The sequence below is a fragment of the Strongylocentrotus purpuratus genome, unplaced genomic scaffold, assembly GCF_000002235.5.
Source record: "Strongylocentrotus purpuratus isolate Spur 01 unplaced genomic scaffold, Spur_5.0 spur5_scaffold_3, whole genome shotgun sequence".
NCBI classification, from domain to species: domain Eukaryota; kingdom Metazoa; phylum Echinodermata; class Echinoidea; order Camarodonta; family Strongylocentrotidae; genus Strongylocentrotus; species Strongylocentrotus purpuratus.
The window spans coordinates 26062097-26088920 of record NW_022145609.1 but is presented as its reverse complement, the minus strand read 5'-3'; the positions used below and the strand labels follow the sequence as shown (position 1 = coordinate 26088920).

General features: G+C 37.2%; 2 protein-coding genes across 2 annotated transcripts; both read left to right on the top strand.

Annotated features, from left to right (window-relative positions):
• The first annotated feature begins 10612 nt into the window (after nucleotides 1-10612).
• Nucleotides 10613-21361, top strand: LOC115918965 (dystrophin-like). Its single transcript, XM_030995855.1, has 13 exons — nucleotides 10613-10696; nucleotides 12406-12495; nucleotides 13120-13181; nucleotides 13584-13658; nucleotides 14281-14485; nucleotides 15614-15699; nucleotides 16116-16195; nucleotides 16666-16740; nucleotides 17093-17201; nucleotides 18068-18234; nucleotides 19580-19710; nucleotides 20212-20268; nucleotides 21172-21361. Exons 2-13 carry the CDS (start codon nucleotides 12440-12442, stop codon nucleotides 21359-21361), a joined length of 1293 nt encoding a protein of 430 aa, XP_030851715.1. The 5' UTR covers nucleotides 10613-10696; nucleotides 12406-12439.
• Nucleotides 21362-22207: 846 nt separating this feature from the next.
• LOC115928840 lies at nucleotides 22208-26824 on the top strand. The gene is made up of 5 exons (XM_030996831.1): nucleotides 22208-22418; nucleotides 23220-24387; nucleotides 24860-24922; nucleotides 25675-25767; nucleotides 26738-26824. The coding sequence occupies exons 1-5, from the start codon at nucleotides 22209-22211 to the stop codon at nucleotides 26758-26760; spliced, it is 1557 nt and encodes a 518-aa protein (XP_030852691.1). The 5' UTR covers nucleotide 22208; the 3' UTR covers nucleotides 26761-26824.

Here is a 26824-nt window from a genome sequence, read left to right as displayed (position 1 = left end):
CGTGTACCAGTTTCCACCAGGCAATATGTTCAGCATACTATAGAGACTTGCATGCATGCATATAATTATTGAGCCGTTTCGTTTGGACCGTTTTCAAATAAAGTATAGTTCATTAATTATATAGGCCTATATATAGGCCATAATAGGCAGCAAATAACCTCGTTACAGGTTTAGCCATGGAGTTACTAGCTTACAGCTACAATAAAAATAGTAACCACCCTGCACTGACAATATAATTTTATCCATCCCAGTGCTAATAATACTTCCATTTTTTTAATAAATATGTAAAAGTTGTTTATATGATAGTGCACCTGTCGGTGGACATATTCGTTTACTTTATTTCTTTAAGAGAAACCTCATTTGTTTAAATTACATTAAATTATATATTTATATAAATTCCTCAACTCGTGAATGAAATGGCTTGTACTCTACATGAAGCTAGACGCCACGGAACATACTAGAATTTTTCTTCAGGATATCCGTACATTTCATCATAATTTTCTCGAGTGCTGGCAATGTGTACGTGTAAAGGGGGAAGTCGTTTTCTAGTATTGTGCATCATTTCTATGAAGGAATGTAGAATTGTATGCCTGCAGCATGCACGGCCCGCAGACAGTGCAGTGCGTGTATGCCACACAATCAAACACACACAATAGTAAATTTTCCAGACAAATTTTGGACCTGTGCATGCCGTTGCTAGCTAGCTTCGCACACAGTCACTATACACTCCACTGTGTGTAGCTATGCATTTTGTTGTTGTTTTCAACCGTACAGCCTCACACGGCTGGTATGGTATGACTAATGGTGGTGATGTGTCAGCGCTTTATTAATAGCACAGGGAGGGCATCCCTTCCGTGATGTGGGGTTTCACGATGACTCATACTCACGCTAAACCACACTCAAGGTCTTGTTATTCAACTCGAGATGACCATTATTGTGGAAGATGATTCGAATTGTATGATAATGAACCCCACCCCCGGTGTAAACAAGGTTTTCTTTCTACCCCTTGTTTCGGGGTTTTCATCCTTCATTATATACCGTCCTTCTATAATGGTTTAATTATGTGTTCAGATGCATTTGACACGCCCAAAGAAAGTAATACAAATTAAACGTGTACATTAATCATCAAAGATGCTTAGTCATAAGTATTGCGAATATCGAATATCTAATGAAATTCAATAATTTTCGAAATGGGGAATACTCAAAGAGTGACCTACAAATGACGATACATTTATGATGGTGCAGATATTTGTTCTCTCATGTTTTTAAAAATCAAGATTCCATTATACTAACACCACATCCACTGAATATTTTGACTCTCATAATCTCTCCTATATGCCCCCTCCCCTCCCCTGCAAATGAAATTCTTCTCCCAACCTCCCCCCAAATTCTTCTTTCTCACTGGTAGTAGTATAGTGTAACAAACAACAAATAACATGTATGATTGGATATAGTCAAAACTGCATGCATTTCCTCATGAATACCCTTCCTGGTACACATTCTGTACATATTCAAGGTGCAATTTTCTAGACATAAATGAATAGTGAAATAATGTATGCCTATTCGAGACATTTTCACCAGTAATTGAACGCGGAGGCCCTAATTATTTGAACATGATTTTGCGTTTTGGTTACTGCAAGATGTAACCTCAAATCGTATCATCAAAACATCGGTTAGCGTGGAATCGGAAACCAGTGGAATCTGTAAAATGTATCACACGTGATCTATTTATAGGGATGAGTGACATTTATATCCAAAACAAAACCGAATCTACTAGTGTGATTTCTTTTCCTTTTATCACCACAAAGTATACTGTATAACTACAATGTATAAGAATATTAAGCTGAGGTGGTATTCTGTCTTGTATACATTCTACAACTCCCAAAGGACAAACGGGGCCATTGAATTTTGTTCAAAAGATAATTATGTAAACAATTAAATTCCTATGTTAAATATATACACTAACACAAAATTCACCATACTGATTTTAAAAAAACACTTAAACAAAAACACATTTGCATTCACGCTAACGAAAGCATATTGGCGGAAGAATAACTATTATGCGCCGACACTATAGTCTATAATAAATTCTGAATGTTTAAGAAAACATGAAAATGAGAAACATTTCTTAGTTTGACAAGCCTTTACTTATCATATTCACTTCAATACTGTTGAAAAGGCATCTTTGCCATTACAACCCTAAACCATTATTGAGATTTCTATTCAACTTATGGCTTCAATATATAGGCTATAAGGCTGTATGCAGACTAGATCATTATTCAGAATTATAATAATGCTCAAAGGAATCAACAGTACAACAGGTGTATAATTTCATCGACACAATACATCGAAATATTGTCAAAAACATGCCTATGTAAGAATGCTATAATCAGTATAACATGTATGTTGCACGGATTTAAAAATAGAATTATGACCTCAGTCACCCCCCCCCCCCCCCTTACCACATTTTTGCCTTCCCTTTGAAGTTTGAACACCACTCACTGACAAAAACAACTTGTTTATGGCAAAAACCTTCATATTTCAAACGAACAGGAACAATGGGCTTTTTTTAATTTCGAGTCTTCCTAGATATTGAAATCGTTAACCTCGCGCTCGGACAATTCAACAATACGAAATTTGTTGGGTTTTTTCATCTCATTTCTGGAGGGGGAAAAAAAATCACCTATGATGATTCATCTCACTATATAGTGCCTTGACATGACTGACAATACCGAGGATGAAATACAGGTTTATTCAATTTCAATTATTGTCTGTAGCTGAGGATCGATAAAATTCTCTGCTTTGAAAATGATGATCTGTTTGTCCTTGCTGCTTTAATTTGATTTTGGCCTAATCATTCTGTATTCTAAATTATTATTATTAGTCATAATTATATAAGTGGTGTCCAACTGAAGTGTATTTGTAGGATTTCAAAACTTAATTATAATTTCTATTCTGTTAATCTCCGCAAAGTCATTTCCTCATTAACCTTGAATCCTCCTCATTAACCTGAATCCTCCTCATTTCTCATATACAATCATGTACGTCTTCTATTCGCCATTTCTTACTCCTTGTGTTTGTCCATTTCCCGCATTCGTTTTCTTTCAAAAACGACAATGCTGCAAGTATTATTTCGTCTATTCTTTTTTCATCTTGTACATTTGTGTTTTTTTTTTTGAAGACCTTTTTTTCGGGGGGGGGGGGAGATCCGATCATTCTGTGAATCGTACAATCGTCCATATCTGCATGGGAGCAGCATCGTAGCAGACACTAGCAGCATGAGCTGTTCTAAGATCAGACTGGGTCCTCTGGTCCTTGGCCCCTCGTGAAATAGGTCAGAGCAATGAAAGTGAACTAACCGGTTGACCTGGCACTAAACTGTAACGCGATACGTTCTGTTTCCATGGAAACAACCTGTTTGATACACAATACATTCTGGTACCTGGACATAAAACAAATGCGCGAACTAGAGGAAACAGAGAAATGGTTGATGGTAAAGGGATCGTGATGCACGGCCCTAAAAAGTCAAGAAGTGCCTCAAAAAAGTAAACACCTTTGAGTGACCGGTTTTACCATACTTGTTTTCCCCAATAGACTGTAGTGTTATGAAAACCGTTTGGCAAACGCAAAATTTGATTTCGATTTTCAATCATAAATATCTTGATAATCAGACAGGCGATCGGCTTGTTAAAGTCATGGGGTTCCTGACTGATCTAAAGGTTTATAATTATCATTGCAGCACGAGCTAAATCAAGGATTTTTTTTTAAGGATCTAAAATCTGCAGATCTTCGCTTCGGTATGTACTAAGTATACCCCCCCCCCCCCCCCCCTCCCCGAGGGACACGGCATGCTGCAATACTTCATCATTTCTACAAATTGTTATTTGACAGATTGGCTATTTACCATAATTTGGCAACGTCTATTTATCTATTATAAGACTTTACATAACATTAATTTCTGTTTTGCTCATAATTTCGGGTAACTGCAGAGAAACACAAAGAAGAATATCATTGTCTCATTTTGGAAGTGGAAAATGAGAAGGATAAAGTGAATTACACGATGATTCATTTTACATGGTAAATGCTAGAATATACAGAGAGACAATATTCATTCCTCTAGGCTCTAGCTGTCAGTGACCCTAGTACGATTAATTTGAAATCCAGATTAGCCTTTAGCTAGAAAACAACTACAGTATTTTCTGTCGCAATAATAATTATATTTGTACTAAGCATGGAATAAATCGATTTCCTATTCACCTAATAAAGCCTTGTGCTCCGCTCATCACGTTCCGACAAAATAATATTTCCCAGAAATTCACCTCATTTGCATCGAATGCAAATATCATTGTGAAATTCAATCTCAGTTCTCTCGGCGTCTTCCTATAATTCGTGACCACAAAACAGGTTATATGGACTCGATATCACACTCCATTATAGGATTTATTTTTTTTTATTTAAAAAAAAAGTCGTGATTTCCGAGGCACGGTGACCCTTTCAGGCAATATGAATACTGTTAGTCTTGTTTTTATACTTTTACTCAAGAAGTAAAAAAAAAATGCAGTTCTTGTGGACTTTTAAAGATTATTAACAATGCCCTGAGTATGTAAGACAATTATTTTGATGATTTGAATGAGGTTTAGGTCCAATTGGTAAATCAGACTTCAGAGTAATAATATGACAGAAAAGAAAAAGCCTAACGTTTTGTCAAGCTCAATCTGTTGCTTAGAGGATCATGATAAATTACCTGTATAGTTACCTGTATAACACACAAAATATATGATCCATTTTCGATGCTTCCTACTACAGAAACCTCGGATGTTGATTTCGGGGTTGACTTTAAGCAAAACTTATGCTGTTTCTCTTCTTTCAATTTCTTTCTTTCTCTTTCTTCTTCTTCTTCTTCTTCTTCTTCTCCTTCTTCTTATCCTTCTCCTTCTTCTTCTTCTTCTTCTTCTTCTTCTTCTCCTTCTCCTTCTTCTTCTTCTTCTTCTTCTCCTTCTTCTTCTTCTTCTTCTTCTTCTTCGCCTTATCCTTGATCTGCATCTATTTCTTCTCATCCTCCCCTTTCTCTTCCTCGCCCCTTTATTTCTCTAAGTGTTCCATTATTGATTTAAAAGAGTATCCGAGAAAGACTAATTCCGTGTCATGAACCCACGTCGCCAAGTGATGGCGCCAGTCCGCTTTCTGCGAAAAGTATCGATTATGGTATTATTTAGTGGTTAGAATCCAAGGCCTCTGTGTTAAATTTAGGTCATTCTTTCAGGATCGGCTGTCAGTGCACTTCTATATAAACACGTTGACTGAACAGCGGTATTGTTCGTATTCCAAGTATAGCCTGAATGCATTTTGGTGGTGGTAAAACCTTGTGCATCTATGTGCGAGGGCAGTGACATCGACAGTAAAATGTCCCCTCCCCTTTTAATATTTGCTTTAATTTTGTATGAGCATATCCTACTATACGCTTACCACTATTTCTCCCCATACGCTTTTTAAAAACGATTATCCATTCATACACATCTGACTAGTTTTTGCAACTTTTATGTAATATTTCATCTAAGGCAAGTTTCCCTATCACGAACATTTTCTTGGGGGGGGGGGGGGGGGGTCGTGGGATCACAGGACTAACCCTGTAAGATTACTCCACAAAATATGCTCTTATAGTTTTGTGGAGTAATCTTATACAGGGTTAGTTAAGGCAAAGTTAATATTTCGAGGCATCCTCAATCAACGTGACCGTTTCATACTGTTTCGGACAATGACCCCGGTTTAATGGCCCAACGACGGGCCTAATCCACATGACAAAAACAAATAAATGATAACTTCCCTTGTTGATAGCCTTACAGGTTTATTAATTTTTCGGCACATTAAAATTATTTAATCACTTTATCAAGTTAAGCATCAATATCTTACTTTTTGTTGATGATGACAATTATTTCTATCTTTGGTCATTGACCCTCTAAGTATCTCCCGCCTTTCCGGGCTCTCTAATTATACCCTTTTATCTTCATCTCTTTATTCTTCCCCTACCCTCTATCTGAATTTCTTGTTTACCCACTCTTAATCTCTCGTAAGCCCTCATTCTCTCTTTAATTAAAAAAAAATCCTTTGAATGTTCTTTTACTGTATAACAAGGTGAACTTGTTCCAAGTATAGAGGTCTTCTCTTCTCATATTATAATCATTTCTATAGCGTATCTAAGCAATTTGCATTGAAATCATTATTACCCTAGTCATTGGATTCGATTGCTAATCTGCACATGATAGTACACGCATTCTGCTCTCTGGGGAATATTCCGGCCAGGCGCCATTTTACAAGCGCACACAATCCAATCCAACCACATTAACGTTCGCATCCTACCGAGTACCCATTTAAGACTTGGGTGGAGAGTGGCAAATGTAGATTCAGTGTCTTGCCAAAAGACATCAGTATCGCGGTGGGACTTGAACCGCAAACCATGTGATCCGCATTCCCGTGACATATCCACTAGACCACAGCACCTCTATTTTGATATATCTTAAAATCAGAATACAGAAGAAAAACAAAACAAGCCAATTTGAGACTTTCAAAAATGCTCACTTTCTTTCTCTTTATTATTGTTCCCACTTTTGATTACTCATCAAAATAGTCTCGATGAAAACTTTCCTTTCATCAGCTCAAGTAGCAAAACGAGGCCTATTCAAATATATCAATAACATCGACTATACAATTTAGCGCTTTTAGGAGTTCTATTTATCTTTCGAAAGGGACTTCAGAAGGTCATTTCCTGCTCTATGCTTATACAGGTTAGTTTCTATTTCCTTTGTTTATCGCAACCATTTGGACTGGACAAGGTTTCTGATTAGTCTGCTGTAGATAACAATTTTCATATTATCAACAAGAGAATTCAACTGTATAAGGATTATGTTTGAGACATATTAAAAAAAAAAGATGTAAAAGGACAAAGAAGATAAAGTTGGAGAGGGGATGCGCGGGGGTGCCTCTGAACTGAGGTATTTTTTGTTGCTATGGTTACGTGTCCCAATATAATTAAGCGAGGGAAGAGGAAAAAACTTGACCAAAATGTGATGAATTAGTTTATGAACAAGGCATTCATCTATATTAATAGAAATTAATAACATGGGATGTTAATTCATTTTGCAAACCGGCGCGGCGTTATGAATTTGGGGCGGTATGCTCTTTCCAGTCTTCATTTTTTAAAACTACTGTATATTTACATGTAATGATAAAAAGTGCAAAATGTCGGTCAAAGACCAGGGATATTGACTGGGCCATCATAACTGCCGTGGAATTCCCAGGTCCTGGTTATGAAAGCAAAATACAACAATTAACGGAAACACATTTTGCAAACTTTAATGACAATTCTCAATATGTATGGATAATAAAGTACGATATACCCGGTAATTGCGCGTCAACTTGTTGTTGTATTCTGACTCTTTCTCCCTCCTAAATATTTTTGTTTCCCCAGAATAATGACTATGACATCACACGTTAAAATCAGAAGGAAAATTACATGAATGACACAAAATCGATGAGGTTACATGATGAGAGAACGAAAAATATGAATGGAAAAAAAGAACAGTGCATCATTAACATTTTAGAGGATTATTTAGTGATAGTGGTGGTGGGGTGGTGGTGGTGGTGGTGGTGGTGGTGGTGGTGGTGGTGGTGGTGGTGATGATGATGATGTTGGTGATAGTGTTGGTGGTGGTGGTGCACGGTTGTTGGTTTTGGTGGTGGTGGTGGTGTTTTTGGTTTTGATAGTGGTGGTGGTGTTATATAGCGGTGTTGATTTTGGTTTTGATAGTGATGGTGGTGGTGATAGCGGCGTTGGTGGTGTTGGTGATGGTGGTGGTGATGGTGTTGGTGTTGGTGTTGGTGCATGATGGCGGTGGTAGTGATGGTGTTGGTGGTGATAGCGGTGTTGATTTTGGTTTTGATAGTGGTGGTGGTGGTAGTGTTTTTGGTGTTGATTTTGGTTTTGGTGGTGATCGTGGTGGAGATAGCGGCGGGGGTGGTGTTGGTGATGGTGGTGATGGTGTTGATGTTGGTGTTGGTGGTGATAGTGGTAGTGGTGGTGATGTTGGTGTTAGTGATGGTTTTGGTGGTGATAGTGGTGGCGGTGGTAGAGTGGTGATGGGGGTTGTAACACGGATAGCAGCATCAGAGTTTATGTATGGAGGAATTTTGTCCCACTTTAACTCTCTGTAGATCGAACCCTTTCAAAATGATGTGGGGATGCGATGAGACTCAGTGAATACAAGCTGGCGCTCTTTCTGCGCACCAACTTCTTTCCTATCTCATTCTTCTTCTCATCACAACTGTCTTTATTCTGTCATTTTTATTATTAAAAAAAATAAAAAATAAAAATAAAAAATCATTGTCTCTGACCAATCAACAATCAGCAACTTATGAGATGAAGGGCAAGTACGCTGCCCCCTCCCCCAGTTCACCACTCTGAGTCGCTCTCGGTATCATCATCATCCTGAAACTTATTCTCAAGTTTTCAATATCATCTGAACTAACCCAGCCCCACTCCCTCTCATTTCGTCTTTTGTTCTTGACTTCACAGTTTATCTCCTCTCTCTTCCCACAACTGTCATTTTAATATTCTGTCATTTTCAGGAGGTAAGTTAAGTCATGGTCACTAATCCAGGCACGTACACACTACCAATACCACCAGTGCTCACATCCTGTGATAGCATGGCATTGGCGACTAGAAAGGACGATAGACAGATCATGACCCTGGGTAGATAGACAAGCAATAGGTGATGTGGAGTCCTGTAACAGTGGAACTGCCATTGTTTCAGAAATTAATGAAAATTCCATAACTGACAAATATCATTGTAAAATGTAGGGTTATTAATCATCACAGGGTAAGCGGACACTCTTTTTTCAGCCAGCTGAAAAGTTGCTCAGTGGGGGGGGGGGGGGGGGGGGGGGGGGGGGGGGGGGGGGGGTGGGGGTAAGCGGACACTTTTTTTTTTTTTTTTTGTCTCGAAATTTGAAAATTTGACATTTTTCTACGTTGGGGGGGGGGGGGGGGTAAGGTCACCTTTTTTAGGTTAGCCATGGGCATATATATATATATATATATATATATTATATATATATATATATATATATTTTTTTTTTTTTTAAATAATAAAAAAAAAAAATAATAATAATAATAATCCAAAGGGGGGGGGGGTTAGTTTTTTTTTAGGGGGATTTACACACATAAAAATACAAAAGGGGGGTTTGAACCCCCTTTTTTTTTTTTTTTTGGTCTCGAAATTTGAAAATTTGACATTTTTCTACGTTGGGGGGGGGGTAAGGTCACCTTTTTTAGGTTAGCCATGGGCATATATATATATATAATATATATATATATATATATATTTTTTTTTTTTTTTTTTTTAAATAATAATAAAATAAAAAAATAATAATAATAATCCAAAGGGGGGGGGGGGGTTAGGTTTTTTTAGGGGGATTTACACACATAAAAATACAAAAGGGGGGGTTTGAACCCCCCCCCCCCCCCCCCCCCCCCCCCCCCCCCCCCCCCCCGTATGCCCCTGCTATCGACGGTGAAAGAAATACTGGAAAAGACAAGATAAAATGTACGGGCAAACTTATTAGCCTGATATAAGAAAAATTTGCATACTCTTTGCTCTTTGTTCATTTATATAAACTGTATATATGTATTTCAACCTTTTTTTTAATTCATTTTCTTCCTGCATTTACTGACATGAGTATTCATGATCACGATCCAGCCACACAGGTCGTTCTGTAACTGACTTGATTATCGTGAATTCAATGTCCTCAATTGCAGTCAAGTTTCTCAGTTTCAGTTCCTCTTTATCTTGTTATTTGACTTCTATTCGAATTTTTTCTATCACGAATAAACTAGTGAGATAAGATAAAATGTAAATCTCGGATAAAGATATACCTCTCATTGGGGTCATCCATTAATGACATAAAGGTTATTTTGCTGCAGCCCCACGGTCTCTGGCGAGATTTAGTGGCGTAGGGCGTACATTTATAGCAACTGCGCCGAATGGCGAAAAGGGGACATTTGGAGATAAATATATATATATATATATATATATATATATATCATAGAGAGAGAAAAGAGAGAGAGAGAGAGAGAGAGAGAGAGAGAGAGAGAGATAGAGATAGAGAGGAGGGAAGGAAGGGAGAGATGGAAGCAAAAATGAAAAAAATAGAAACGCCCCACCGACACCATCTCCTCACATTTCACCTAGGAAAGTCGGTTCCCGGCCCCTGACACTATGTTCCCTTGATTCTACACCCTTCCATGAACCGGGACAGGAAAAAAAAAATACATGTAGTATTAGGCCTATAGAGATTAGTAGGATATAACAATACCGGCTGGGGAGCCCTTTTTGTTCGACATTCGAATTCAATAACGTAGGACCATCGGGTGGGACATTTCCTAATACGTGTATTTAATTTGAAGGTTTGACAGACAATGAATAATTCGAACCGGAATTAATGAAGCTACTTTTTCGATGGTTTCCTATTATTATGCGGTTCAAAGTTTCTTCCCATTTTTGTTAGGGGAGGGGGGGGGGGGGGGGGGGCGGGCGCCACGCCCAATTGATATCGGTATCGTAGATACGAGCGACGCGGGATCGGAATGAGAGTTCGAACTGTGCCACTTACACTAGAGCTCAAGAATCACTGATATTTATCGGTAAATAACGATTGTGATATTTCTAGTTCATATTTAGACACTTTATTTTTAGATTAAATGTTATACGGTATTTCCAGCAGGTATACGTGTGTTATTGGTATGAAATCTGACTGATAAACGATACGTCAATATATTCCTACGGTCCCATATGATATACTAAGTTTAATGAAAGCCTAACTCTAGGGAGCTCCGGCGCGGCGGCGGAGCTGAGCGGCGCTTGTTCAGAAAACCTATCCAAAATTTGACCCGTAAATCCGGCGTGGAGATACCCTACTAAAACATACCCAAAATGAAGTAAATATTCATTAAATGTCCAAATAAAGATCATGAGTTAAAATTCGTTATGTTTATTACCTGTTTCGTGTCAATTTTCTTATAATTTTTGGAGTATTTTTTTGGAAGAACGTTGATAGATCTAGATCTAACGTTAGGCCTAGATCTATAGGGTAGCGCGCCCGGTATTCAGTCACTTCCTTCCTTCCTTCTTCAAGATAATCTGCCTCCTTCAATACTGAAGATTCTTGCAGATGCCATATACTCGGCCTGATTGGGGTGTGCAGGTGGACCATTACTGTCTTAAGGGGAAATCACTAATATTTTGAATTCTTACCTCTTTTATTTGGCAATCTACCCATCAAAAGAAAAGAAAATTATTCCTCTAACAGGATTTTATAGTCACTTAAAATATAGAATGATGATAAGCAAAATATTTCTGTAAGAAGACAGCATTTTTCTGCCCAGAATTCGGTCGCGCCGAATTGAATTCATTCACACGATGTGTGCGTGGTATCTCCGTTGCCTAGGAGCGAAGCGTATTTGCGCACTATTTTCACACAATCGCACGACAGGGCACTGAATGTAAATGCGTTGACCGAATACTGGACGAGCACTACCGCATGTCAAGGGTATCGTATAAATACCTCTTGCACATCGGCAAGTGCGTCTGCAATGGAGCGAACACGGAAGAGCTCCTCTTCACACACATACTAAATTCATTGCGACAGCACTCGTAGGTGTTTCGCAAAAGACTTCTACATTTGCATGGCTATGCATGTTAGCGCATGTGCTAACAGAACGCGGAAGTGCAGGAAGTTGTACGACACTGACCAATTTTGAGTTAAGTTGGAGATCTTTTCGGGGCCCTATACTATACCTGATCTAATTTTGAGAGTTAAGAAAAATTGTTCAGCTGCCTGATTTGTGCAAGTTTTGTGGCTCATAAATTTTAAAAAAAATTCTTACAGCTGTTGAAACGGCTGTCTGACCGAATACCAGGCGTGCTACCCTACATCTACACTTTTTCACAGGTTTCACGGCAAACCGCTACACAATACAAGTGCATACCGATGGTGGGTTGCGGGCGGGCGCGCGCCTGTGTGAAGTTATTTACCGTAATGTCTCAGAAAAACAAACACCCTCCTTGAAGAAATCCTGCGTATGCCACTGGTACTAGTAGTACTAGGTATACCGTACAGGTTGGGCCTCGTGCATTGTAGGAATGTTCACTGCGGTAAATCACTAAATATTCCACTTTATTTGAAAGTTTGTCAACAGTGCTCAAGATGAGACATATATACTATATACATATATACATGTCATATTTGTTCATAAATTCAACCCTAGAAAATATATGAAAGGCAAATTAAGATTGAGTAAAACTTTGCTTTAAACTTGAACCCCTTTTTTTCCTCATATGTTATTGACTACAGATAGACTGGGTGATGTGGATATTTAGAACAAACAATGGAAAATAAGTGGAGTAAAAGTGAGACTTGCAATGGAATACCTTATTACATCAAGTAAGTATAATTTTTTTTTCATAGAAGGCTATACCCATGATATGATGACGATACTACTATACTAGGTACTACTGCTGCTGCTGCTGCTACTAACTTCTGCTACTGCTACAGGAATTTCGTGATGTATTTTCAATATTAATATTAAGAGACACCAGTATTAAGCGCCTTATAAATATTGTGTATTATTATTATTATTATTATTAAGCTGAACTTTCATTGTTCTGAATCTATATCAGAATAATTTTAGCAGTTTAATAAAAATCAAGAACTTAGGGATATACACCTTTCCTTCATTGAACAACTATCAAGGTGATTTTTCATAAAAACTTGCTAGAAGGGGATACTTTTCACTACAGTAAGGGGACTCTTTCCTGTTTTTGTTTAATTTGAATCAAAGTCCAAAGTTTGGTAAAAATCATTGCCTGTCTTTTTCAGTGACATTTTGAAACATTCGTTATTCGCACTATTGCATGGGCTCAACATTAAAAGACACCTAAAATCTTTATACAGACCATAGGAATTCAGACCCAGACCCCCTTATGCTGAGCCTCGGTACTATCATTTACCATTTTTTGCTTTGTTTTCCCCTGTGCATATATGTCTGTTATTTTCACATTTGTATAGCCATTACAGCGAGGTCACACAATGGGACCATCCAGATCTCGTGTCTGCTGTTTCAAGTTTGAGTAAGTATCTTTCTTTATTTTGATTATACTCCAAGAAATAGATTTATTTGTAATGATAGTTTAGAGGATCTATAATACTATGGTATCCGTAATAATATATATTGAGTAGTGCCCCAAGGGAGAAGGCATTTAGGAGAAGAAAAACAAGTAATGATATTTTTGAAGATGACTAACGTGAGAGTTATACATGACTATATCACAATCCCTTTACCAAACTGCCAATTTGAGATTCGCCTAGACTTCATATTTTAAACATTCTTAATTTTCTCATTATTCTTCTGATTTATTTCAAACTTTCGCCATTCAGTGTATCTGAATTCTAATGTCAATCTTAAAACATTGTATGTTTTGTGTTAACTTTGTTTTGAAATTAGCTTATGTTTTGATTTTGTATATTTCTAGGTACAATGGATAACATACACTTTGGTGCATACAGAACCGCTGCCAAGCTTAGAATGCTACAAAAAGTCTTGCACAGTAAGTCTTAGAAAGCAGTCAATGTTTTCTTTTTTCTGGAGTTATTTGCTTCATTTGTAATTGTATTGATTAAATAGTTTCATTCTTAATTACATTTTCTAGTGATGATATGAGAAGTCAGATGGACTGAATTATACACAAAAATAATGAAGAAACTTATTGAAGTGGTTATTTATATCAAATCAGCACATTTTTAAAAGTTACAGGCAAGAATGCTAACAGCCTTGTGCTTAATCTATTAATTCATGTAAACGTTTAGCAGAACAATGCAACATACTTCCGTCCTTCAGCCTGTCACACAACATAAAATCTTCACCAAAATGACATTTTGAGATAATAATAATCTGGATTTATAATTAATACGGAATACAGTCTCTTAGCGCTTTACAGATATTATTACCCCAGTCATCGGATTAATTCACGCACAATGTGCACGATCTCCACTCCCTGGGGAGTATTCCTACCTTATGGTCACCGTGAGGGCATAGGCAATTACTAACACAAATGCTTTCGTCGTAACTAAGTAAAGAGTGCACGAATTATCTATTGAAAAGAAATTTTCTTTGAGAGTACTTTCACTAACTGCCAATAATTTGTCAATGTCTCTTATCCCTTCTCTCAGTGGACGTAGTAAACCTCATCACTGTCAGGATGGCTTTTGAGCTCCATGGATACAGTCACCATAACGACAGCGTCATGGATGCGGTCCAGCTCTACAACATCATCAACGAGATGTATCACATGACCAAGGTTCGTGGGAGGAGCACGCTCAGAGTCAATCGATCTAGTGACCTGCTTCTCAACTGGCTCCTTAATCTGTTTGATATGTAAGCAACAACATCTATAAATATACAGTAGGCTTGTGGGTGCACCATGTGATAGAGAGAGAGGGATGATTGAGGAGTCCTCCCTCTCTCTCTCACATGGTGCACCCGCAAGCCTACTGTATATCTACATCACCATGCAAGCCGATACTTACAAGCAGCATCTAACATCTATAAACTGTCTAATCTTTGATCATGCAGATTAATTTAATTTGATTTGTGTAAGCCATTTAAAAAACAAATGCAATAAAAGATCCTATAGAAGCAAAAAAGTTATGTGACAGGGGTGAGAGGTCATCAAGTTCTATGTACTTTAGATCATTGTTATTTAGCCTAAGATAATATAGCAATAAGAATCAATGATGATAATTTGAATTGTTCACTATTTATGCAATATTCCTACCTGATTAGAATTAGTATTTTGACCGTTATTAACCCAACATGTTTAGCAGTATTTTCTCTGTCATGAAATGAAGAAATGGATGCTCAGATTATATTCCATTTGTGATTAGGGCAGCGTGAATATCGATTTACTTATTTGTCATTAAATGTAACATCTCATATGGCTTAAGGTCATTAGGCTTATGCCAATGCCAAGCCGAGATGAAAGTTGATGAATGCATTAGTATACAAATAATACACAGCAGTGAGGGCATTAGTAAGAATTACCCACACTCGGCGGAAGCCAAGGGTATTTGGACTGTTTTGAAAGTACGAGTGTGGGTAATATTACTAATGCCCAAGCAAAATGATGTGTATTATTTGTTTCATAAGATTATGTTGTATTTGTTTTATAAAATGATCTTTTATAACATGATTTTTCTAATGACCGGTCATTATCCAAATTACGTGTTAGGCAAAATAAATGCCTGGTCACGTGTATGCTTTAACCAATCATTTGACTAGGATCCACGTCATCATCTTATAACATATTATAACATATTATACTGTAGGCTATTATACTGATATACATACAGCAACAAAAAATAGCAAAATCATGTGTCATTGCTGTGTAAAAATATATGAACGTTTTGATTTCCAACTATATTCATTTGATCAAAGCCATCTTTTAAAATGAATTATGTTGCAAATGGCAAGTTGACAGTCTCATGTATGTGTCTTTTATTTCAGCCAAAGAACAGGTTGCATAAGAGTATTGCCTGTCAAGTTGGGAATTGCTGTCATATGTTCTGGAAGCATAACAGATAAATACAGATGTGAGTATTTCATGTAGTTTTAAGTATGAAATCAAAAGGGACCTTAAGCGTTATTATTTTGTGAATGGGAATGCTGTCACTTACATTGGAATCAGAATATGGTGCTGTAAAATAACATTCCTACTTTCAGTGATTAATGAGCAACATATTACTGGCAAATAAATCATTAGTTTGTGTTTAAGGCAAAAAACTGTAATTACAAGATTGCTTTGGCAGCGGCCATAATCGCATATAAGTTCATTTTTAGCAACTTTATCCTGTTGATATAATTTTTTACTTCATATTTAGTAGTACACTGTGTTTTCAATTGATATGTAAAGATGTCATTCTGAAAAGATGTACTATTATGTGAACTGTAGATTTTAAAAAATTGCTATAGCAAAAACCCATTAATGTGATTTTTTAAACTCCCACAGATTTCCAAGATCTCCTTGCCAATAAAACAGGCAGCATCCCCCGTAAGATGATGACAGAATTCATGCATGATGTTACGCAGGTAAATTAAAGTGTATTTAATCTATTCAGGGAGATTTGTTTTTGTTTTTTGTTGTAAAATAACCGTTTCTGGTCTTCTTTATTTCCTCATAGTAATATAAACAATAAACATCTTCACATTTTTAGAATTTACCTCCAGGGAGATAATGCCTACTCAAGACCGAAAACCATTGCAACAATTTTTTTTTTAAATGAGAAGATTTAGCTGAGATTCCCTTTCCAATGTATTTGAAAGAATAAATTGTGAGTTGAGACAATTAGTATGCAGTAACTTCAGATACTAAACATGAAAAAGGCAAAAAACAATAATTCCATTCTTGCCAATTGTAATATTTTACATGGCTATAATTGCTTTATAACTGTACGCTCAATTTCTCCAGTGCTTGATTTGTATCAATTTTCTTCCATCTCTATTTATCTTTACTTATAACCACCATTTTAAACTAATGTCAACATTGTTTATTTTTACAGATAACAAACATGATTGGTGAGAGTGAAACATTTGGAAAAGGTGTTGCAGCATCTGTAGAGGACTGCTTTCAATCTGTAAATATCCTTGTCCCTAAACAACCTCATAGTGTCAATATGGATCTTCAATGTTCTTACACAAGTGATTTAGGTCTAGCCGTTAGGAAAGTAAATCACTTACAAAAAAGCAGGACATGCTTTAAATGACTTCTTTTCAAATTTTACAAACCTTTCATGAATTAGATGTGTTCCCTGAATTTTAAATCAATTATTTATTATTCCTATGGAAATACTTTCAACAATACAAAGCTAATTTTAAGAAATAAAAAGTTAATCTATTGTGGTACTTAAGTGGTCTCAGTAACCATCTCTATCATAACGTATCATTCTTTTAAGCATCATTACCAATGTTTGAATTTTCTTTTGACAGGCTTTGGGACAAACCATAACACAGGATGATTTTCATCAATGGTTGCTTTCTGAACCACAAACTCTAGTTTGGCTGCCTACACTTCATAGATTCTCTGCTGCAGAAACGAGTGAGGCCTTTGATAATTTTTTTTTTTTTTTTTTTTTTTCATAAATGAAATACTAGTAAGGAATGTACATGCCTGTGAATATTTATATATTTAATGGAATATTTGTTTGAGCTTTTATACAGACATGCTTTGTAGGTATTTAGATCTGACTGTAGCCATCATTAAGGTATTTGTCTACATGGCAGAAGTATTTGTTTGTTGTTGATATTATTTATGGAATTTTGTACTTGTACAAAGTAGGTAAGCAACCAGGGATCAAACAGCTGTATGTTCTATCTACCGTAATAGACGAGAGACTAGATTATTAATGTCTTATCAAAGGGACATTTTTGCTCTAATTACTAGTGAGACCCAAAAGTTCTCTCACTTGTGATCTGTAACTTTGCTTTCTAATTTATAAGTTTTTGAATGCAGTTTTGAATATGGATGAAATCCGATCATGTTAATGCCAAGCATCCATTTTACTCTGCCCTTCCCTTTCTATCTCTTTTTTTTGTCTGTCTGTTTGCCTCTGTCTTACTATTCGTTCCTCTATTTCTGTCTCTCTCTATGTTTTTCTATCCCTCTGCTCTACTTCTTCTCTTCTTGTCTCTCTTGTCTCTCTTTTCTCTCCTTGCTCCCCTCTCTCTCTCTCTCACTCCCCTCTCTCTCTTTCTCTCTCTCTTTCTCTCTCTCCCTCCCTCTCTCTCTCTCTCTCTCTCTCTCCTTGCTCCCCCACTCTCTGTTCCCCCTCTCTCTTCCCTCTCTCCCCCTCTCTCTCTCACTCTCTCTCTATCTCCCCCTCTCTCTCTCTCTCCCTCCCTCTCTCTCTCTCTCTCTATATATATATATCTCCCCCTCTCTCTCTGTCTCCATCTACCTCACAGTGAAGCATGAGGTCAAGTGTTCCGTTTGTAAGATGCATCCCGTCATAGGACTACGCTACCAGTGCCTCAAGTGTTTCAACTTTGACCTCTGCCAGAATTGCTTCTTCACCCGTAGGTCATCCAAACATCACAAGCAGAGTCATCCTATGCAGGAGTACTGCCTCTCGGTAATTCTAAATTAAGTCTTACAGTCATGAATAATATTATATAAATACATTTTTTAAAAGGCAAATGTTACGATGGATAAAAAGAAATCAGATATTTTAAAGGCATTTTGTGATATTAACTTAAAGCCCCACTGCACTACTTATAGCTACTTGCGCCCTCTATATAGCAAACAATGTATAAGCAGTGACTATTGGTCCCCCATGATCCTCATATTCTTATGTTAATTGAGAGCTGATTTGATAAGATAACCACCTGTTAGTGACCTTGCATGGATGTCTATTCCCTCCTGGTGCAGATGGGCTTTAAAATTCATGTTCCAGTCAACATGTGGCTGCTTATAAGTCTACTCTTGGTATAATTACCAACACATGTCATGTAGAGTGCGCATACATTATATTGTACACATAAAATGGTGGATGTATGTAGGCCTAGCTACAGTAAAGGCTTTATTTTAATAAACACAATAAAAGTCAGGATGTCAAATTAATGAACTTCCTGTCCAATTGAAATCAGTAAATAAAGGAATAATCAAAGAACTTGGCCAGTCAGGACATGACTTAATTGGGGGATTTTTTTCTATTATACCCTCTCACATAACATGAAAGGCCTATATAAAGTAAAGCGCTGCACTTTTGGTATTGTTGCAAATGAAAGGAAAGGTGTTCGACAGAGTGCAGTAATACACTGAATAAACCAACAAATTAAAGGGGGAATTTTCTTATATATATATATATATATATATATATATATAAATACACATTAGTTTTAATTTGAATCAGATAATAATGGACCACTTTTTTTGCAGAGAAATATTTTGTAAACCACGATATAAATGTGCCTTTTGGCATATAGATTTATTTCTGTGTAATTGTTTTTTTGTGGATACCAAGTTGTTTTTATTCTAAATAAGTTGGTCTACTGTCCATCGTGTAATAACAGAGAATTGCAGGGACAAACGACATGTCGACCCAAGCTTCAGTGCATGGCAGAAAAGAGTTGATGTTAGATGATTGATAGTAGCTACATTGTGGTAATTGAAGGAACATTTGATAACTTAAGAAATTATGTAACATTTGATATTCTAGAGAAAGTAGTTGAATTGGTTATTTATTTGAATTCAAATGTAAACAAAGCAAGAAAACAAGGAATATTTCAGGCAAAATGTTTGTTCTGAAATGCATATATAAACAGTGGTCTGAAACAATTTCTTGGGGCACCTTTTGGCATATTTTTACCCCCCCCCCCAAAAAAAAAAGGAGAACACTGTTTTCCTGTTGGAGCTGTCTGTATACTTCACTACCATTAATATTCTTGCCTTTATTTACTTTTCTTTTCCCTGCACAGAGTAAATCAAAGGAGGATGTCCGTGCCTTTACAAAGACTGTGCGCAACAACTTGAGTAAGAAACATGGCCGCCGTATCAAGAAGAAATATCGCTCAATAGAGGATGGTTATGATTCCGATGACAGAGCAAGGTAAAATTATGAAAATATCTTGAAATTAGATGAGTTAAAAGCAGTTATATTATCTGGCTTTGTATAAGGTTGAATCTAGCAAGCGGTATCAATGAATAACAAATTCAGGGGAAAATTAAAGCATGATGAGCTTTTAATAAGTTTTATTGTATGTGTACTATGTTCATGTTTTTGTTTTTGTTTTTTTGATGACATGCGCATACTAATTGTTATGTAACGCCTTACAGGTATATCCGATTTCAACGAAAATGGTATCAAAATGTGCGTAAGACTTGAGGGAAAAAAGTCATGAAACGACAATTCAAAATTCCAAATGGTTGCAGCGCAATCTCCGAAAATTTCGAGGGGGGGGGGGCCTCCCATAGCAAGACAGATTGAAAATAATTTTGCTGCTTTCTAAACCATATCAAGGTAACAGTTATAGTAGCTTTAACTATGAATTTGATATAGGCAGAGGGATATGAGAGATTGATCTATTTGTTGTTTTATCTTTGTATATAGTGATAATCAAGATGCTGAATTGGAGACTCACGTTAGGCTCAGTCAGATGTCAGAGAGGTGAGAAGAGAGAAATAATAATAATAATAATAATGGGTTCTTGTATAGCGCTCATGTCAGTCAGATTTGACCCTCCTGGCGCTCCTGATTATTACCCTGGCTAATTAGCACAGCTGCCATACGGCGCCCTAGCGTTTCAAGGAATAAATTCCTACCAGGTACCCATTTACTTCACCTGGGTGGAGTGTGGCAAATATAGATCAATGTCTTGCCAAAGGACATTAGTGCGGCGGCGGGACTCGAACCGCGGACCTTGTGATCGACAGTCCAGCGACGTATCCCACTCGACCACAACACCTCTATAATTCTGAATGAAGCACTGTGGTTGAGTGCTTCATACTCTAGCTTCAATTGAGAGGTTTGGTGTTCAAAACCACATCAGAAGGATGCTCTCAGACCTCTCGCTTGAAAATCTGTAATATTATCTGTACTTTCAATTAAAAAATATCATATACAGTGAAGGAAATATTTGAGGTTATTTCTTTAAAGTGAATGAACAGATCATTTAAAATGTCAATACATAAAATTAAAATTAAGTGGTTTAATTTTACTCATTGATGTAGAGATGTCGGGCTGTTGTGATACCGAATTGATTATGTTTAATGAAAATTCTATTGTGGTGCTCATCTGACTTAGTGATATTCATCCTTATGCCTTGAATACATTAGTTATACGAAGTTGGCACGTTTTAAAATACTCTGTATCATTATTATTACAGTGAAACCTGTCTATAAAGACCACTCAAGGGAGACAAGAAATGTGGTCTTTATAAACAGTTTTCTTTATTGAATGTTTTAATGAGAAACCGGTTCAAGGGAAACAAACAAAATGTGGTCTTTTTATACAGGTGGTCACTAAAGCAGGCTTGACTGTACTATCATTATTGTAATCTTTTTTTAACAGACTAAAAGCGGTAGAAACTCAGCAACCTCCCGGGTTGAATCGTTCCGATAGTCTGCCTCCCTCTATCAAGTCGACTAGGCAATCAATCGGCACGGCAACCACAGATGAGAGCAGATACCAAGAGAGGAGAGAGCTGGAGGATCTCATAGATCAACTGGAGAAAGAGAACGAGTATGTAGACAAGTCTTAATTTCATGAGAATTAAGAGCCAGAAAATATACATGACGTAAAATTGAATTACATTTCTGTGATACAGTGAAGAAATTTTCATGACATGGAGATGATTTTGTTCAACGACTGTTTGCTAGAAGATTTGTCAATATTCTTACAGGTAATCAAGTTAAAGAGCAAAAAAGTGTGTTTGTTTAAGGTTGATTTTTTAGTTCATCTAAAAAAAAAATTTATATTAAATTGCTTATGCTTGAACTCACAAATGATGGCCGCACACACTCAGGTATGCAGAATGCTCTATTTTTTACTCGCACACAATTTACAATATTTAATTTTTCATTGTTGAAAGAAACTATAGGATATTTTGGCTAATTGCCTATATCTAGATGGTCACAGCTTGTGTAATTATGAATACTAAAATTGCAAATAAGTAATTATTAGATAAAAAAGGTGCCATCATATTCTCTTCGGTCTTTATTAGCTCCTACCTTTGTCATTCCCAAATCCCGTAAACATGTAGGCTGGTTTCAAATCCTTTCAGTCCTTAGCCCCACGTCTCTGGAACAAACTCCTCTCAATCGCTCTTAAGAAACAGTACTTCACTAGATTTCTTCAAAAAATAACTGAAAACATACCTGTACAACTCCAAGTTCTCTTAAATTGTTGATAGTCTAAGAGACAGCGCCTTGTATCCTTTGGAAAAGGCACTATATAAATCCAATTGTTATTATTATTATTGTTATTTGCATTAAGTTTTAACTAATGCCACTATCTGAGGTGTATCAAAAAATTTTGCTAAAATTGCTAAATGGCTAAATTCATCTTCTCTCCCTGTTCCCTCTATTATCACTTCTCAAAGTGATCTGATGGATGATCTAGAGCGATGTGGCCTACATGTCCAAGACACCAGCTCATCGTCTGAGACAGACTCTGAACCGAGGCAGCGTGAACCATCCCAACATGACAGGACTAAGCTGGTGGAGCAGCGAAATGAAGTCTTTGCTCGCTATGAAGTCCTTGAGGAACATAACAAGAGGTTGGAGGAGCAGCTAAGAAACTTCAGAGCCATGATTAGGGTAAGCGGGGCTTCACACTAACCTTTTCGGAAGGGGTCCAACTTAAACTTTTTCAGTCTGTTTTCATGAGCCGTATGTAAAAAAAACTTTAAAAAGTCTGGATTTTGGATGAATAGACGTACATGGTTTGGACATGTGGCAAGAACAGAGGCAACACACTGGCTCCAGAGGGCTCTAAACTTTCTGGTCACCGGAAGAAGACCCTGCGGAAGACCGAGGAAAACTTAAAGGGAAACCATAGAAGAAGATGCCAAAACATTGGGTATCAGTCATATGGATCCCACAGACAGGAAAGCATGGAAAGCAACCATTAAGGAAATGAAATGTTCAGCAAGTTAGCTTCAAGAATATTGTTTGCTGTGTAGAGAAGTTTATGGGGAGGCTGGGAGGCTAAATTGTCATTCTTCACTATTACCATATTCATCAAAAAATCCCTCTTGGGCTCGGTCCTTAACATTAGAGCGATAGATTATTTGACCATACATGATAATTATTTTAATCTGGACTTATATAGCATTTAATACAGAATAATGTCTCTAAGCGCTTTACAGATATTATTACCCTGGTCATCAGATTCATTCATGCACAATGTGCACCATCTCCACTCCCTGGGGAGTATTTCTACGATATATGGTCACCATGAGGGCATAGGCGATTAGTTACTTACACAAATTGTAGACAAACATGACAACTAGGGTCCTTGATTCACACTTGTTTTCTAAGATTACTATGAATATTTAACCAAAGTCTCACAGGCTGTTTTAAATTTTTGAAATCATCTTTTATCCTTGGCATGAACAGAAGGAGACAAGCCAAGGAAGGACTGATCACTCCTTGGGATCTGCTAATTATGAATCTCTCAAGCACAGCCCTTCATTTCCACCAGGCAACACAACATTCCACCATGGAGGGTCTATGAACCAAGTGTCTAACCGTAGTTCTGGATACCAGGCCAGTAGTGGCTATGACAGGACAGGTGAACGACTGCCCCCCTACGGACAATCACACCCTGCCCTGGACACCATAGCTGACCACTCCTCTGGGTCGTCCGGTGCTTCGGCTGTGAGACCACGTTTTGTCATGATGGGGAAGGACTACCCAGATGGGCGTGGTGACCCAAGGCGTGGTCATCCACCCCTCTATACCGATCAGGTGTCTTCATTCGGGGTAGATGGTATGGGTCAACCGGTGCTTGTTAATGATTATGGTCAGGGCAATCGAAGTGGAGGACTCGGTCAGCATCGATCAATGGCTGGTCCTTTATCGAACGTTCAGACTGGTAGCATTCAAAATCTGCCACCGGCTCCATCTTACCACCACAATATGGATCCTTCTGCCTTAGCTTCACCAGTGTATGCTCACGGTCCACAAACTTCAGCATCAGTTGCGTATCAGGATAGTGGAGATGGTGCACATAATTTGTATGGTCAGCAGACTAACGCATCACCTGTGCATCACGTTGGTGGAGTTGGTGCACATCGTTTGTTACATCCATCTATGAGTACCGGTACTATCAACCAGCACCATGAGAATAGCCAGTTACTCCTGCTGGGAAATCAGACCGGTCAGTTGCATTCTGCGGACATTCCATTCAACAGCCAGCATCCCTCTCACCTTGAGCAGTCCCATCATGTAGGATTCCAAATCGACCAATCACATCCATCTGGGCTTCACACTGACCAATCACATGCATCTAGATTTCAAACTGACCAATCACATGCATCTAGATTTCAAACTGACCAATCACATGCTGCATCTAGATTTCAAATGGACAAGTCACGTGCCTTGGAGAGTGTATTGGATCTTGATCGTTTCCTGCCTCACATCAATGATCAATCCACAGTTCACTTTCCTACTACAGGTGTATCCATGGCTTACCCCTCAGAGGAGGCTGAACTGGATGAGCTGATTCAGAGAATGACCGATGCCTTCCCGCTTCACGAGAGCCCCTCTCCTCCTCCTCTTCCAGGTAAGTATCCAGGGGGGTGTTTCACAAAGATCCTAAGTTGAACTTATCTCTATGTTGGACTTAAAAATTATGGAAAGCCATTAGCATCTATGAAAATATTTATGCCAGGTAAAATGAGATCAAAATGATAACCAAAACAATAAAAAAATGTCAAAAAGACAATGTAGAGATAGGATTACCGGGCAATAAGCCAAGTCGTAGATACAATCTTTGCATGAGAAGACAACTCATCTATGCTCAAACAGTGCATTCCATTATATTGATTGATTTATCCTTTTCAAAAAGTGTATATATTCTTTTCGAAGTGGGAATAAAAATATATTCATGGAGCACTCAGTACATTTTCATTAATACATGAAATTATTATAAAAATTTGAGTGGACATTTGGGGGTCTTTTGGGAAAATGTGTTATCTCTAAACTGGTATGTAGTAGGGTTAAAACTATTTTTCATTGTTTTGTCTCAAACTCAGATGAACCTGATGTGCCTGTAGTAACAATGGAAGAACTCCTTCAAGCAAGACCAAGGAGATCAAGTATGTACTTTACACAATCAGCCTTATCACTTTTCGATTCAACGAGTTGGCTATTTGGGAAAATAAACACTTCTTAATTTCCCCAGAGCATCATGGAAACACTTTTTAGAAGTCGACTGTTTGTTTACAAATCACATGGATATTCATAAACCTTAGCCACAATAAATTGAAAATAGGTGACAGGTATTATGACAGCTTGAGATATGCAATAGTAAACACAGGAAAGCTATTTGTGTCTTTATTAATTGATCTGAACTTCAGTAGAATAACTAATTTTGAAATATTCCTGTCCACGAAGAGAAAAAAGAAGGATAAAACCCAAAACTGTAGTCATGAAAGTCTGAACTAAAAATGACTGATTTAGACCTGAAAAACCAATCAGTATAATGGTCAATGCACATGAAAATGACAATCATAAAATAATACGACATATTTCATTGAATGTTGTGTACATGTGTTAGGCCTAAAAAAAGAAATGTTGTATTGCCCTTTACATGTAGGTGCCAAAACATGGGTCGGTCGGTCAGAAATCTTTTTCTTTTTTTAACTTTATTTTTTTTTCCCTCTCCTTCTTTGGGCTGATATTTCTCAGTTTTGAATGCTTTAATACATTTTTTCTAAAAAACGGTAAAAAAAAAACTTTTTTAAAAAGCTGACCGTAGATTTCAAGATTTTGGGGTCTGTTGCAAAGGGCAATACAACATCTTTTTTTAGGCCTTATTTTGTGATGTGTGTTATATTGTTTTCATAAGGAGGAAGCAGACGAGGGAGTGGAGACATATTTTCAGCTGCTAATCGTATTGGAGAAGCTATGTCAACTCTAGTTACTAGAGTTAGTGTTGGAGGTAAGAGGGATTGATATTATAGATGTTCAATGATGAAAGGTAGACTTACAAATGAAAGAATAAGGATACATCTATAATGGATTCTTCATTGTGTGAGTTGAATATCATGCTAAAGCCAGGGTAATAATCGGGAGCGCCAGGAGGGTCAACTCTGACTGACATGAGCGCTATACAAGAACCCATTATTATTATTATTATTTGTCTAATGTTTGACTCTGTGCATATGTAAGGGTAATGGATCAGGGCCCTGTTTTCATGAAACTTGTTAACAAGAAAGAAATACAATAACGTTATCAGCTACTGAAATCGTGGCATTAGATTGGCTGAGAGCAAATTTTATGAAACAGGACCCAGATGAAAATAAATTTTAAATATTTTTACTCTACAACCAAATTCATTCTTCAAATGTCTTTTAAGTCTGTAAGAGGGCAATTAGAAGAGAAATGTAGAAATTTGAGTATCTGTCTGGCCAATTTTTTTTAATTTTTATTTCCATTACACTGTTTTGCAAATCACCAGGAGCAGTATTCTAACATTATATTTCAGTGAGATAAAATACATTCAAAATCTTCTTATATCGGCATTGTGAAAGTCATTTCAGTACGATTTTCCCTCAATAAAGACATGATCGATTCATAATTAAAACTTTGTAGGTAGTGTAGACATGTAGTAATATCTTGTAATATTGCATGAATTTCAATTGTAACTTGTACCGTAACTTTGGGTAAAATGGTACGTCTTACAAAAGCAGTCGTGAAATTTTAAGTTTTAGCATAAATCCTTCTGAAATTCACACTGATACAGCATTACTTATGGAGTTTCATTGAGGATGGTTGAGTGCTTTTTAAGATGTCAAATCAAAATCTTTGGGGGAATATTTGGGGAAACACCCCATATTATTGCAACTGTTACCACCACTGTACGTTTCCTAAGTTTATGCTTTTTTGTCTCTCTCTCTCTCACATTCCAGGAGCTCCTGTTCACTCTTCCTAATGGATGCTAAGATCCCAGTCTCGTCTCATTGCAACCTTCAGACTCAGAAGACCACATTGATTTA

Bases quoted from the DNA above. Each gene is read 5' to 3' on its own strand.
- LOC115918965 (XM_030995855.1), top strand. From the start codon at position 12,440: ATGGAAAATAAGTGGAGTAAAAGTGAGACTTGCAATGGAATACCTTAT. The intron at 14,486-15,613 runs GTAAGCAACAAC...CTTTTATTTCAG, and splicing joins CTCCTTAATCTGTTTGATAT to CCAAAGAACAGGTTGCATAA. The intron at 16,741-17,092 runs GTAAATATCCTT...TTCTTTTGACAG, and splicing joins TAGAGGACTGCTTTCAATCT to GCTTTGGGACAAACCATAAC.
- LOC115928840 (XM_030996831.1), top strand. From the start codon at position 22,209: ATGGATGATCTAGAGCGATGTGGCCTACATGTCCAAGACACCAGCTCA. The intron at 24,388-24,859 runs GTAAGTATCCAG...TCTCAAACTCAG, and splicing joins CTCTCCTCCTCCTCTTCCAG to ATGAACCTGATGTGCCTGTA. The intron at 24,923-25,674 runs GTATGTACTTTA...TGTTTTCATAAG, and splicing joins AGCAAGACCAAGGAGATCAA to GAGGAAGCAGACGAGGGAGT.